The sequence below is a fragment of the Miscanthus floridulus genome, chromosome 9, assembly GCF_019320115.1.
Source record: "Miscanthus floridulus cultivar M001 chromosome 9, ASM1932011v1, whole genome shotgun sequence".
Taxonomy (NCBI): Eukaryota; Viridiplantae; Streptophyta; class Magnoliopsida; order Poales; family Poaceae; genus Miscanthus; species Miscanthus floridulus.
In genome coordinates this window covers 120821192-120835163 of record NC_089588.1, presented here as the reverse complement: position 1 = coordinate 120835163, position 13972 = coordinate 120821192, and the positions used below count along the sequence as shown (strand labels likewise).

The 13972-nt window shown below is 50.0% G+C and overlaps 1 protein-coding gene across 1 annotated transcript; it reads left to right on the top strand.

Moving 5' to 3' along the window:
* The first annotated feature begins 10654 nt into the window (after positions 1–10654).
* Positions 10655–10969, top strand: LOC136480758 (uncharacterized). The gene has a single exon (XM_066478219.1). It carries the CDS (start codon positions 10655–10657, stop codon positions 10967–10969), a length of 315 nt encoding a protein of 104 aa, XP_066334316.1.
* Positions 10970–13972: the final 3003 nt, after the last annotated feature.

Sequence of the window (13972 nt, the reverse complement as noted above, 5' to 3'; positions counted from 1 at the left end):
ATATAATATATCCTAAGATTAGGATATATTTACAGATGCTTATTACACGCACACTAATTTCTGACATATACAAATATTCGATTTATTTTTTGGACACAAAAGCTTGTGCACCCCGCTATTTTTTTAAATTTATCTGAAACAGTGAAGTCATGAAGAACGATGATGCAATATGATTGATCTTTTTTTTTTTTGAGAGAGAGAAGTATGATTGATCTATTTTTTTTAGGACAGTATGATTGATCTAATTAAACGAACAAGTCGAGCAGCTGCAAGGAGGCCGTCGACCTGGGCCTCTCATGTAGCACGACGGCCCGTGCGAGGTCCAGAGTATAGACATCGTGTGGCCCACCACAGCCCTCCTCCTCTTCAGTAGTAGTAGTAGTACTAGGCCCACCACGGTGCCTCCTCATGTGGCCGCCAAGGGCCTGGCCCGTGGAGAAGCCCAGCCCACACGCCGCGCACGCGTGGACCAGCACCTCCTCAGGCCGCGGTTTCTTCTTGGTCCTCGCCGGCTGCCTGAGGTGACTTGTCCGGTGGCCGCCCAGCGCCTGGAACGTCGGGAACTCCCGGCCACACGTCCGGCAGTCGAACGACGACGACGCCTGCTGCCCTCGCCGCCGGCGACGGCGGCCACGCAGCACACGTGGCGGCGCTAGCTGCACCGGCGGCGTGCCTGCTGCTGCTGCCTCCGAGGAGGAGCAGGACGACGACAAGGAGCCGCACGACAGAGTGAGGAAGACGTCGTCGTCGTCGAGGCATGACGGTTCATGAAGATGGTTAACAAGGCGTTCCATGACGACGTGCGTGCTTATGCTAGCTTTGTAGTAGTATATTTGTACACTCTTTGTGAGCTTTGGCTGCTGCTCTGGCACGGATAAGATCGAGCTGACAGAGAGCTGAGGTTGATGACGCTTGATTGTGTGCAAGATATATATAGGGCAAAAGTCTTGGATATGGTTGTGATCCAGGTGAGGTATTGCATACTTGTATATATATATATAGTCGCTTCTAGCTGATCGATCTATGCATCTGCATACTTTTATATGTATGTCCATGTTCGTTTCACACACTGCTGGGGCCAAACAAGGGGTGCTTGCCGTGTCCGCGTGTAGTATTCGATGGTAGTACTGTTGCATGCGCGTGGCTCCTCAAATAAGCTAGCAGGCTTTTTTTTTAAAAAAAATTCGGTGCATACCATATCCACTGTGTCTCCCTGCATACATGCCATGGATATCTGTCATGTGTCCGATCAGCACGATCCAACAGCACATGAGGGACGGAGGGAGGCAGAAAAGCAGCGGGCGTGGGAGACCACCGAAGCCGCATACGGAGCCTACGAGGAAATCTTCCCCATACGCTGTTGGATCTTGTTAATCGATACGTGGCAAAGTATCCATGGCATGTATGTAGAGAGGTACAGTAGATACCGTGTGCAGCGAATTTTTTTCCACTTTTATTTGCAGCAGCCTTTCGCTGCTGCTGCTGGTTTCTTTCTCTTAGTACCTTCGTCCCTCTTGCTATCTACTACTCGGCCTAGCTATCTACTACTAATGTAGAGTATATATATTTATTTTAGCTAGCTAGCTAATCCGGTACGTACAGCTTAATTAATTAATTTAATTCTTTTTTTTCCGAGAACATGATTTCACGCGTTTTTCATTAAGAAGGAGAGCCGGAATTAAAGAACGGCTTACACAATGCAGCTACGGAAGAACACATAGTGCCGGTTACATAACCATGGAGGAAGTGGTTAGGAACCTAAACGACAACAAAAAAACAAAAAAAAGGCGTTAGGGAGAGGCCCTCCACCACAAACCTAAACGACTGGACCTGCAAAGGAAAAATTACATCAATACAACGCGGCCAGCAAGAGAGATGAAGGCGCGGTGGCCAAGCATCCACCGAGAAGCGACGAGACTACGGCGGCAAAGTATCCACCCGAGCAACACGTCGGCAAAATATCCGCCAGAGTGAACGCAGTAAAGTATCCGCAATAGGGGGGCCATCACGCCCTCAGCATCTGGCATGAGGGGGGCGCCCTAGACGATGGCGCTGGCAAAGTATCTGCCCGAGCAGCAATGACGACAAAGCATCCGTCAAAGAAGAGAGGCAGCGGCAAAGTATCCGCTGCGAAGAACCAAACGACGGTCGCAACAGCAAGTAGGCTAGACAGACCATTGCGAAGTCGCGCTAGAAGCACACAGGCACAAAACAGGAAGGAGCGACCCTGGCGAGAGTAGCGGGAGATGGGCTGTAGCAGTGCTCCGACGATGCTTTCAAGAAGGACTTTGAAATCCGCAGATGCCAACAACACTGATAGAAGCACACAAGTAGGTCTTTCGACCCTGGCTTGCCCAACGAACAGGAACTTCGACGATGCCTCCAAGAAGGCAGATGGCGTCGGTTGCGCCACAGCCGTCGGCCTGGAGGAACCAAGCAAGGTTTTCATCTAGCTACTGAACATCCATAGGCGTAGGCCAGCCGTGGCACCCGCAGCGGGGCCACCAACAGCAAAATGATCGAAGCCGCCAGCATGGCACCAAACCACAGAGCCGACAAGAGGCCGTCGGCCGCCAAATCTGGCAGGAAGCGCTCTAGCTAGGTCACCAGCTGTTGCGGGCCCCAGCAGGCTGCAGCCAGCCCTACCCTAGTCCGGGAGTGCTCGGAGGTCGGCCGCGGCCACGTCCCCCGATAGTTAGGGGAGAGCAGCCGACTGGAGGCCAGCCCCACCAGCGAGGGCTGTGGAAGCCGGTGCTGGCCAGTCCTGTCCAGCCACGACCGCCCGACATAGATCCGGGTCGGGTGGTGCGCTGGCCACCAGCACGATGAGGCCGCCCGCGGCCAGGCCCAACGACGGCAGGCCCAGCAGCTGCGGCCGCCCGTCACAGATCCGGCGCGGGGGAAGCGCTGGCCGAAGGCTGACGGCAAGGGAAGGCCAGGCCACCCGCCACAAACGCGGGCAGGCTGGGGAAGTCGGCCACGGCGGGCACTGGACGTGTCCAGGCCAGCCGCGGCCGCCACCGCTGTGGCCATGCAAGGGGAAGCCAGCCACAGCATTGCGCGTGGCCATAGCAACAGCGCAGCACGGTCGGCCAAGGACCCAACAGGGCAGCTTGTGTGCCCGCGCCAGACCGCGCCACCAGCCGGGCATGCAACGGACGCTCGACTCCCTGTGCGAATCCGTAGATCTAGGGAGGGAGAGGCTAGATCTCCGGCCTCTAGGGGCCGGATCCGCCCCGCCGGCTGGCTGACCTGGCGGAGACTCATTGGAGAAGCTAGGGTAGAGGGGGTGGTGGAGGAGTGGGATAGGGGTGGAGGAAGTGGACTGCGAGGGTTACCCATTTTTTGGGGCCACCGCCACCGCGTGCTGGTGGGCGGCGATGGCGGCCAGGGAGGTGGCGATATCGCTGGGGAGGAGCGCTGGGTAGGGCCATGCCAGTAAAATTTGAGGACTTGTACCAAACTGTAAAATGAGGTTGTTTTATCCTTTGATAAAAAGGACTACAATAATTATGAATTCTACATGCATATCTTATATACATATTAACCTTAGAACACTAGGCGTAATCATACGAAGGAGATATAGTTATAGTTCACATAATGATTGCCTGGAAAAAAAAGTTCATATAATGATTAGAAGAATAGTAAATTTAAATCGAAGGAAAAGATTACAATGACCTAGGACCTTTTTTATAACAGTCCTGACTCATGCCTGTTCCAGTGCTAATCCATCACGAAAGTTAACGGCATGGGCTTGAATTTATCCCCTATAGCTAGGCCTATAGCTGGCAGTCACTAGCAGTTTGCACACACCTGGTGATGAACTAAAGATGGAGTGATGGTTGGTAGCTAGTAAATCCAATAAAATTTGGGGCCCCTAGTAATTAGAGGCCTCGCACCGCTTGCACGTCCCTCGGCACGGCCCTGGCGCTGGGTGGCGCCGGCTAGCCCGGAGTCCCGCTTAGGGAGCGCTCGGGGGGAGTGGAAAGGATCGCTGATAACCATTTTCAGTGACCTTCCCGGAAAATTCGATTGCATGCAATGCAACTTACTTAGAAATTCAATCCACAGTCCTAGTGGACTAGTGGCTAGCTAGTGTATTATATATAGCCATACATGTGCTGAATCGAACAAGGAATTATTATTATTGAGCGAGCAGTAGTCTGCAGCGTGTCTCTAGATCGATCCTGACTATATCGACACGTCCATGTTATTAAGAAATGACGTACCCTACGTACCCAAACGTACGCGCTGGACCATAACTGATGCTAATATTACACGTCTTTGAATTCTATTCAATTATTCATGCGCACAAAAAGGACTTCTGAGCAGTGACCACTTGGACAGCTGCCTATCTATCTACTAGTATCAATTTATAAAACATATAGGGTGTTGTTTGGTTGAGCAATGGGTGTGGAAACAGTAATGCAATGAATTGCCAGTGTCAGCAGTTACAGGGGAACTAAAGTTGCTATTTGTTTGGTTCACGGTGTGAGTGCTACATATTCTTCTTCTCCTTCTTGCCTCCTTGGAGGAAGAGAAAAACTTCTCTTCTTGGCCAGCGCAGGGGCAGGGGCCTAGGTGGGCTTGGTCTTCGAGGTCGACGCCATCGTGGGCATCTCAACCAATGGCGCCTCATCGGTGGGAGCCATAGCTGGGGCCATAGCCTGGGTGGCATGGGTGGTTGGTGCAACAGTTGGCTTCAAGGAGGTCTTGGGCGCGGGTGTGGCGATGAGGGGCACGGGAAAGGCCGGGCGGAGCACGTGGCTGCGATGATAGGGTGTTTTCTGAAACTACACGAGCAGATCACATGGGGAGCAGAAAGAGGGGTAGTGGAGTTGTACTAATCTGCATGGGTTCACGCTGGGATATAGTGTCACCCGGTCTATCCAAACACGAAGCAGTGCAACCCATTCACATGTGAATTGACGGCAGATTGGAATCGTGAAACCAAACAGCCTCTAGGTCAAATTCGTGTTGATAACCCGGCATCAGAAAGGGAGGTTTGTGCATGCATGTTAGACCACTCTCAGAGAGCATTTTTCATGTTTGTTGACAAGTTTTATTCCCACGAAACTCATTTTATTTTATGGAACTTTCATCGTCTTTTCTTCATTTATATTATAAAATGTTAGCTTATTGAATACTCATGAAACTTTAATAAAACCCACACTAAGACTGACCTTACCAACCAATAGTATGAAAAGAATATTAGGGAAAGAAATGAATCAGCATCAGGTGATGTCCGTGTCAAGACCCTAATGCAATTAAAAGACTAATTAAGATGATAGAGAATGATTCTTTTGTTTTCCGAACAAAGATAAAGGGAACCATGTGCATCAGCTTAATGCTGGAGTGCATACATATCTTGAAAGCTTAAGGCGTAGTCTTGCATAGGTAAAGCTAGTCGTGGAACAAAGGTATCGAAGATGTACCTTGCTTGTTAAGCATATCCAAAACATTGCTGGCATGCGTATATGTTCCTTGTAGCCAAAAAACAAGCTTTTGGAAGTTTCTCTGAACTTGGAACTCATGTACACTGCGTACGACTGTCTCTGTTGAGTGACACCTTCGAAGTTTCCAGGAAATTCAGCTGATGCCTTCGTTTGCAACAACCGACACCGAAATGAATTCACTGATCCATCGACTCTGCTTGTGAGCCACAGTGCAGACTAGCTAGTAGGAGTACGAAGCAAGTGGCTTCGTCAACCATCCCCTCTTAGAAATTATTTAAACGCGTAGTCTGCGCGTACAGTTTTTTTGTAGGTCTACCATATATATAGAGGCTGGTGTGACTGATATGTTTTAGTTTACTGTGTCAAATGATATAGATATACTCAACAGCAATGGCTTAACGAAACCAAAAACCTTTTGCTGTCGCATGTTGAGGCAACAATAATATATAATAACCTACAATTACAAGTGTTATATACTCGACCAAGAGCTATATAATAACCTACGATTACACGTTTTCCAATGTCTAGGTCGTTTTAGTTTTGTTTTATGTCAAAAACTTTTATATCTTTGGCTCAAAATTTGTACAAAAGATATATTATCATTTACAACATTTCATGACAAATTTAATAAAAACTAACAAGAGATGCCTGTAAACTTTTCTATATATTTGGTCAAAGTTAGATAAGTTTGACTTCGAACACAACTGAAATGACCTATGTTTTGGAATATTGGGAATATAATTGTTTTCCTTTGATCTCAAAGGCATGACTGTATGTACCTCATGGAGTCATTGTGTCAATTTATTAAATAATTTCATATATTTTATTTACTCATATTTGCACAGTTTGTGTCAATCGTGTATAGGCAACCATGACCATAAAAAATTGCCAACAATAGTAAGGTAGATTTTATTTAGATCTAGTACAACTTTTATGGTTTCATTTCCTTAATCAATATTAGTTCGTCACAATTATGTTTCATAATTAGTATGGTGATGGAGCCCTAGCTAGATAACCTTTTGAGTCAAGGTTTACTTAGGTTAGGGTATAGGTTCATTTTTATCGGACTTTATATTATGGGGGGGGGGGGGGGGGGGGGGGGGGAAATACATGTGGATGGGTAGTACACAATGATTCCACCCATGGATTGGGATTTCACTATGGGGTTTACTATCGGCCATGATCGAAAATGGCCATATTTCCAAAGTATCACCAAAATTGCATGATATTATTTTAATAGAGATTTCTACGATATACTAACTTTTGGGTATTTTTCATTCTTACTGAGTACTTAACATCTTTATGCATATATATATCCATGCAATGAGTGAAAGTCATGAAAACAACCAAATTAAAAAAGTACATGTGTGCTCAAGAATCCTCTTAGTTGAAAGAAGTTGATGCGAAGTAGGGTTTTGGATTTAGGTATGGTTTTTTTCAGGTCCTTGCTAAGAACACGAAAATGGACAATATTTCCGTTGAACACCATATGAGATGAACTAGAGATTACTTGGCGATGGAGTTCGCAGGAAGTGACAAGTCTTAAGGGATGAGTTATATAGAAAGCGTATGACATAGATATAGTGAGTAGTTGCGGATGACAAATAGAAGGGTGCATACGCCGGTCATACAAGCGAGTAAGTGGCAGTGGGCCGACATTGAGTGCCAGCGGTGGTGGGTAGATAGGGTTAAGTTTTTTGCCGGATGACAGCCTTTCCTTTATTTTTTTTTTCATTTTCTCTCTTTTTATTTCCTGTTTAGACAATGGAGAATTTGGGGAAAAATAGAAAAGTTATACGATGTCAATGTGACAATTATATTAAGAAAAGAATCACTAGATTTCACAAAATAATTGAAGAGTGATTCATATACTGTACTGATTGTGGGGTGTACGATCCCGGATACCCACGGCAGACCATATGGGTTGCGCCCCCAGGGGTGGCCCAGCCCACAAGAAGAAGCCATGCGGGGCACGACTCTGCTCGGCGCCTTCCGCAAGACATCGGAAAGATATCCTGAAGATTCTACGAGATCTGCTAGGATATGTATGATCTCAAGATTCCTGTAATCAGTTATTACTTTCCGGTTATCTCTCAGATCTAACCGACTTGTAACCCTGCCTCCCGGACTATATAAGGCGGGCAGGGACCCCCTCTAAAATCACGGCATATCATACGATAGCTAATACAAAGCAACAGACCACAGGAGTAATGTATTACGTCATGCTGACAGCCTGAACATGTCTAACTTGTATGTCTCTGTTGCCTTCTTGTTCTTGATCTCACGCTCCTCTGCCGATCAATCTACCTTCGTGGGATACCCCTCGGAGGACTATCGACGATATTCTGTCGACAGTTGGCGCGCCAGGTAGGGGTGTGCATGCTGTTTCCTTGTCGAGCAAGATGGTTTTTTCCGCAGGCTCTTCGTCCCTTCCGTAGCCTGGCCAGATCTTCACGGCCGAATCCATCTCGTGGGTCATCAACGCTGACGGACTCAGAGAGCTCCTCGAGCCAGGGCAGATCGGTTCTGCGTCGGCCACCCCCGCACCTGCAACTGCAGATCCGATCTCGGAGCCGATTCCGAGGTCTCCTTCGACGACGACTCGCCGTCCGCTTCCTCGCTACCAGAGGATGCCGATCAACAACGATGATTGGATCGAATCCATCGATCGAGTAGGACTGAAGCTCGGCAATTGTCTCTCCGTCGCCGAATCAGCACTAGACTCTCTGGTTCAGCTCCGATCACCCTCCGATCTAGATCTATCGGAGGCTGCTCGGGAAACCGCAGGGGTTACGGCCCTACCCTTTGGGTTCTCCAACGCCGCCGCCGTTCACCAACATGCCCTAAGGGGCAAACTCACCGACCAGGTCGTCGTCTAGCTTCCGCCAACCATCAACATGCTACACTTAGGCCAGAGCCCCGGGGCGCACCTCCAGACCATCCCGGAAGAAACTCCGGGCTCCAAGTCTCAGGGCTCTACGGAGACCCTCACCGAAGCTTTCTCCGATCAATTCCTCCTTCCACCCTTCCGGGGTGGAGCGATCTTCAACGTCAGCATCGACAGCCCTCCTCGGAACGGCGAAACCGAGGAGGAGCATGTCGCTCGGGAGAACCGGAACGTCAACCGTGCGCAGCGGCAAGAAAATGAGGCAGCCATCGCGAGGGCCGAGGCTGCTCGGAATAATCAGCTTGACTCCCAAGGAAGACCGCTCCCGCTCCACCGTGACCTCGACGAAGAATTTCTCCGCGTCGACGGCCACGACGTCTTCAAGACTCCAAGCGCCAATTTAGCAGTAGCCACCAACGAGCTCGCTCGTTTCCCTCAAACGCCCGAGCTCACCAAGATCGCCGCCATGCTTAAAGCGGCTCACTGTCAGGTCAATGAGATCCGCGAGGATCAGAGACCTTCGTGCTCTGCGAGCACAATTCACCGATCAGTTGCGCAGAGGTCCAATCACCGCCCCAGTCAAAGCCGTTTCGCCGATCAGTCGCTACCTCTCCAGGGGGGACCCGGGGGGCATCGCACCGAACACCATCGCCAGCACGACCAGGAGGTCGAACAGGATGCCAGAGTATACCTTAGCAACCTCCGGGATGCGCAGCGGTGTATCGAGCAACGTCGTTTTGGTCACCACGAAGATGAAGTGCGTCGTTGCTAGGACTACGAAAAGGAGTACGGCAATCCGGACTCAGCCCTCAAGCCTATCCCCGACCACAACGCCACAGACGACGGTGTCGACAACCCTGAGGGGCCTCCGGCTTTCACAAGGGCACTACGAATGCTTCGATGGCCCCATGGTTTTAAGATCACTGGGGTCGAGCCCTACAAAGGAAGAATGAACCCAACTCAGTGGCTGTAGGCTTACGCCACTGCCGTCCACGCTGCGGGAGGAGACACCAGTGTCATGGCAAATTATCTCCCCGTCATGCTCACGCCACCCACCATGAGCTGGTTCACCAGCCTTGCGCCGGACTCCACTGGCTCATGGGAAGAGTTGAAGAAAGTTTTCATCGACAACTATATGGCCACGTGTACTCGACCCTGCACGAAGCATGATCTTAGCCGCATCAACTAGAAGCTATCCGAGCTCCTCCGCAGCTATATCCGGTGTTTCTCCGAGATGAGGAATTATATCCCCAACATCACGGAAGCTGAAGTCATCACCGCCTTTATCCGAGGACTCCACCATCACGAGCTTCACTCCAAATTCAACCGTAAGCTACCGACCGGTATCGGCGAAATGGTAACTACCGCCAACCAGTACGCCGGTGCCGTGGAAGCCGAGGTGCACTTCAACGACGATGCAGGCACTCAGCGACCGCTTCACCGCAACGACGATCGTCCCGACGACCGACGTCACAGCGACCGCTGCCCCGACGACCGCAGCTATCATCGCGATAGCGGCCGTGATCGAACAGGAGGACACAGGCCTGGCCAAAATCACCGCCGCCAACTAGAACACATCTTCACCGCCGTTAGTTAACCTCGCGCCAAGCGTAACTATGACGAACAGTACCAAAAGATCCTTGATGGTCTGTGCCCTCTTCATAGGAACGCCAAACACAAGATGAAGGACTGCATTGGTCTGGCCTGGGAGTTCCAGGACAAGAGGAATGATGACGACGCCAACGATGGGGCCGGAGGTCGCCGACCGCCTGGGAACAACAACAATGCCTTTCAGGACCACGATAAGGTGGTCGCCACCATCTTTGGGGGCCTTGCCTCCACTAAGAGTAGAAGGGAACGGAAGCTTGCCGCTCGACGAGTGCTCGCCATCGCTTTAGAAGAAACCACCGCCGACCCCAGCTATCGCCCATGGTCCGAGGTCCCCATCATCTTCAGCAGGGCCGACCAGTGAGCAAACATACCCTACACAGGGCGTTTCCCCCTCGTCCTCGACGCAACCATCCAGAAGGTGCTCTTCAGAAAAGTCCTTATTGATGGTGGCAGTGCTTTGAACCTACTCTTCGCCGGGGCCCTAAGGGAGTTGGGCCTTGCGATATCAGATCTCACACCCTCGGACTCCTCCTTCTAGGGTGTGCTACCTGGAAGGACATCCAGACCACTTGGAGAGATCACCCTGCCAGTACAGTTCGGCACGGCAAGCAACTACCGCGTCGAGCATATCAACTTTTACATCGCCAACTTCGACACCGCCTACCACGCCATACTTGGCTGACCAGCTCTGGCCAAATTCATGGCCGTACCACACTACACGTATCTGGTGTTGAAGATGCCTTCGCCTGCAGGAGTCCTATCTCTGCGGGCCAACCTCTTCGTTGCCTATGCCTGCAAGACAAAGAGTCTCGCTCTCACCGAAGCCACCAACCTCTCCATCCAGATGGCTAGCGTGGTCACTGAAGCCAAGACAGAACCCACCGATGACATGGAGATTCCAGAGCTAGAGCTTCCCCACGCCTCCGCCAAGTCCAAGGAAGTCAAGGAGGTCGGCCTCGGCCTTGACGACGCCTCCAAGATCGTGAAGATTGGGGCTCACCTTGACCCTAAATAGGAAAGCGTGCTCGTCTTCTTCCTACGTGCCAACGCCGATGTGTTTTCTTGGAAACCTGCAGACATGCTGGGGGTACCACGGGAGAAGATTGAGCACTCCTTGAATGTCTTGCCGACTGCCAAACCGATCAAGCAGAAACTCCGCTGATTCATGCCAGACAAGAAGGAGGCTATTAGGGTATAAATAAAATGGCTCTTAGCTGCCGGGTTTATAAAAGAACTGTATCATCCAGATTGGTTAGCAAACCCTATTCTCGTTCAAAAAAAGAATAAAGAATGGAGAATGTGCGTTGATTATACTGATCTCAACAAACACTGCCCTAAAGACCCCTTCGGCTTGCCTTGGATAGACGAGGTTGTAGACTCTACTGCCGGCTGCGAACTACTATCATTCCTTGACTGTTACTTCGGCTATCATTAGATCTCCCTCAAGGAAGAAGACCAGATAAAGACGTCGTTCATTACACCTTTCGGTGCATATTGCTACAAAACTATGTCCTTCGGACTCAATAACGCTGGGGCTACCTATCAAAGGGCCATTCAGATGTGCCTCGACCAACAGATCGGCCGCAACGTCGAAGCCTACATCGATGATGTGGTCGTCAAGACCAAGATAGCCAACAACCTTATCGCCGACCTCAAAGAAACCTTCGCCATCCTGAACAAGTACCGATGGAAGCTGAACCCTTCAAAGTGCATCTTTGGAGTTCCATCCGGTATACTGCTGGGCTACATCGTCAGTGCTCGAGGAATCGAGCCTAATCCTGACAAGGTCTCCGCCATCACCAATATGAAATGGCCAACATGCGTCAAGGATATATAGAAGCTTATAGGTTGCATGGCTGCTTTAAGCCGCTTCATATCATGCCTCGGCAAAAAAGGGTTGCCTTTCTTCAAGCTCCTCAAGGCCTCCGAGCGCTTTTCCTGGTCAGAGGAGGTAGAGTCAGCTTTCGAGCAGCTCAAGTTGTTCTTAACAAAGCCGCCGATCATGACAGCGCCAAGGCCAGATGAGACTCTATTAATATACATCGTCGCCACTTCCCGCGTCGTGAGCACAGCTATTGTGGTCGAACGCGAAGAGGCCGGGCATGCCTATAAAGTACAACGTTCGGTTTACTTCATCAGCGAGGTACTTAATGAGCCCAAAACTCATTAACCTCAGGTACAAAAGCTGTTGTACGCCATTCTTATTACGTCACACAAACTCCGGCACTACTTCGAATGCTACAAGATCGCCGTGGTCACTGAGTTCCCTTTGGGGGACATTCTTCGCAACAAAGAGGCCAATGGCCGCATCATTAAATGGGCTGTTGAGCTCAGCACCTATTCCATCGAATTCAGAAGCAGACCTACCATTAAGTCATAGGCGCTCACCGACTTCGTCGCTGAATGGACCGAGATCCAAAAGCCCATCGCCACTGCTTGCCCCGAACACTGGGTGATGTACTTCGACGGCGCCCTTAACATCAATGGTGCTGGTGCAGGTATTCTATTCAGTACGCCGACCAAGGATAAGCTACGTTATGTTTTGCGGATACACTTCTCGGCCTCCAACAATGCTGCGGAATACGAAGCATGTCTTCATGGTCTTCGTATAGCTGTCGAGCTCGGCGTCAAACGCCTCATGGTGTACGGGGACTCCGCACTGGTTATCAACCAGCTCAACAAAGACTAGTCCTGTTCCAGCGAGAAGATGGATGCTTACTATGCTGAAATCAGAAAGCTTGAAGGAAAATTCTATGGCATCGAGTATCACCACGTGGGACATGACCAAAATCAACTCGCCGACCACTTATCCAAGCTGGGTTCTTCTCATGCCACGATCCCGCCGGGGGTCTTTGTTCAAGATTTCCCGGCGCCATCCATCAAAGAAGATAAGGAAGTTGAAGAAGTTCCCCCTGTCGAGCAGTTGGTTCTTGTGGTACCTTCGCCAGTCGCCGATTGGAGGGAGTAATTCATCAAGTACCTCACCAACGCCAAGGTACCCACAGATAAGACTGAAACTGAACGCCTAGTTCGTCAGAGCAAGCTTTATGTGCTGGTGGACAACAGCGTGATGAGGAAAAGTGCCAAGGAAAGGATACTGCAGAAATGCATCACCCAAGAGGAGGGAGTGAAGCTACTTCTTGAAATTCACTCTGGTTCCTGCGGCAACCATGCGGCCTCGAGAACATTGGTCAGCAAGGCTTTCTGGGCTGGTTTTTATTGGCCCACAGCCATCACTGATGCAAAAGATCTCATCTGACATTGTGAAGGATGCCAATTCTTCGCTAAGCAAATACACGTGCCAGCGCAAGAGCTACAAACCATTCCAGCTTCCTGGCCCTTTGCATGCTAGGGACTAGACATGATCAGGCCTTTCAAGCCAGCACCTGGTGGTTTCCGGTACGTGTATGTCGCCATTGACAAGTTCTCCAAGTGGATTGAATATAAACCGCTCGTCTTGGCTACTGCAAAGAAGGCAGTTGAGCTCTTTGAAGATATCATCCACAGATTTGGTCTGCCAAACAGCATCATCACCGATCTCAGAACTACGTTTACTGGACATCACTTCTAGGACTTCTGCGAAGACCGTTGCATCTCCGTCAAATATGTTTCTATTGCCCATCCAAGAGCCAACAGCCAACTCGAACGGGCGAACGGTATGATCCTTGATGCCCTAAAAAAGCGACTGTATCAGAAAGAAGAAAAGCACCCGGGCAGATGGCTCAAGGAGCTTCCAGCTGTAGTCTAGGGACTGCATACTCAAGCTAGTCGTAGCACTGGCGTAACTCCATACTTTCTAGTCTATGGCTCAGAAGCCATACTACCAGCAGATGTTACTTTCCGAGCACCTAGAGTGGAAAACTATGATGAAAAGCAGGCCGAGGCTGTTCGGTCTGAGGACATCGACAGAGCCGAGGAAGAGCGCCTAATCACTTGTGTCCGTACAGCTAAATATCTGGAAGGCTTGCGGAGGTACTACAACCGAAATGTCAAAGGACGTTCATTCGCTGTTGGCGAT

Excerpts from the sequence above, each read along its gene's own strand:
- LOC136480758 (XM_066478219.1), top strand. The coding sequence starts at position 10,655 with ATGGCCGTACCACACTACACGTATCTGGTGTTGAAGATGCCTTCGCCT.